The 481-nt window shown below is 33.7% G+C and overlaps 1 protein-coding gene across 2 annotated transcripts in view; it reads left to right on the top strand.

Moving 5' to 3' along the window:
- Positions 1-481, top strand: part of LOC106883197 (trafficking regulator of GLUT4 1) — a 15,406-nt gene that overhangs the window by 2,980 nt on the left and 11,945 nt on the right. The window contains exon 1 of one of the 2 annotated variants that reach the window (XM_014934119.2): positions 136-283. The exons of the other annotated variant lie outside the window; for it this stretch is intronic. Within the exon in view, the coding sequence (XP_014789605.1) occupies positions 274-283 (10 nt within the window). The 5' untranslated portion in view covers positions 136-273. Of the gene's footprint in view, positions 1-135; positions 284-481 lie in introns of those variants that run through there. 2 annotated transcript variants of the gene reach the window in all.

Below are 481 nucleotides of genomic sequence, written 5' to 3'. Positions count from 1 at the left end.
TGAACAAATTGTAGCTGTTAAAAATGCAGCCGTCAGCTATGATTTAGTCACATATGAAGCGGTTTGAGCAACAAGGACATGATTTCGTCATGATATAAGACACCACTCTGACTTCCATGGAGACATCTGAGACGTCACTCCTATAAATTTACAACTAAATACCTGTTCGCACCAGTAGATATATTGTGACGGTTAACGCAAGTAGTTTCACTATAATTTCCCTGGGTCTTACCATTCTATTTTCTTCCTCTCAACTACAGCTACTGATTAAAAATGCAATTTCGTAAGTACATATCATTGACTTCTCGTAATTCCTCAGTATAAATTTCTTGTCATGATTTTGACGGTTCTATACACATATGAACGATTTGCTAGATGACGTGCTTCAAGATTTTTCAATGTTCCTTCCATCAGTACATGAAAGTGAATTAAAGAATTAAAGAATATATGCATACTATATATACATATATATATATATATA

The sequence above is a fragment of the Octopus bimaculoides genome, chromosome 2 (assembly GCF_001194135.2).
Source record: "Octopus bimaculoides isolate UCB-OBI-ISO-001 chromosome 2, ASM119413v2, whole genome shotgun sequence".
In the NCBI taxonomy this organism is placed as follows: Eukaryota; Metazoa; Mollusca; class Cephalopoda; order Octopoda; family Octopodidae; genus Octopus; species Octopus bimaculoides.
This window is presented reverse-complemented; position numbering and strand designations above follow the sequence as displayed.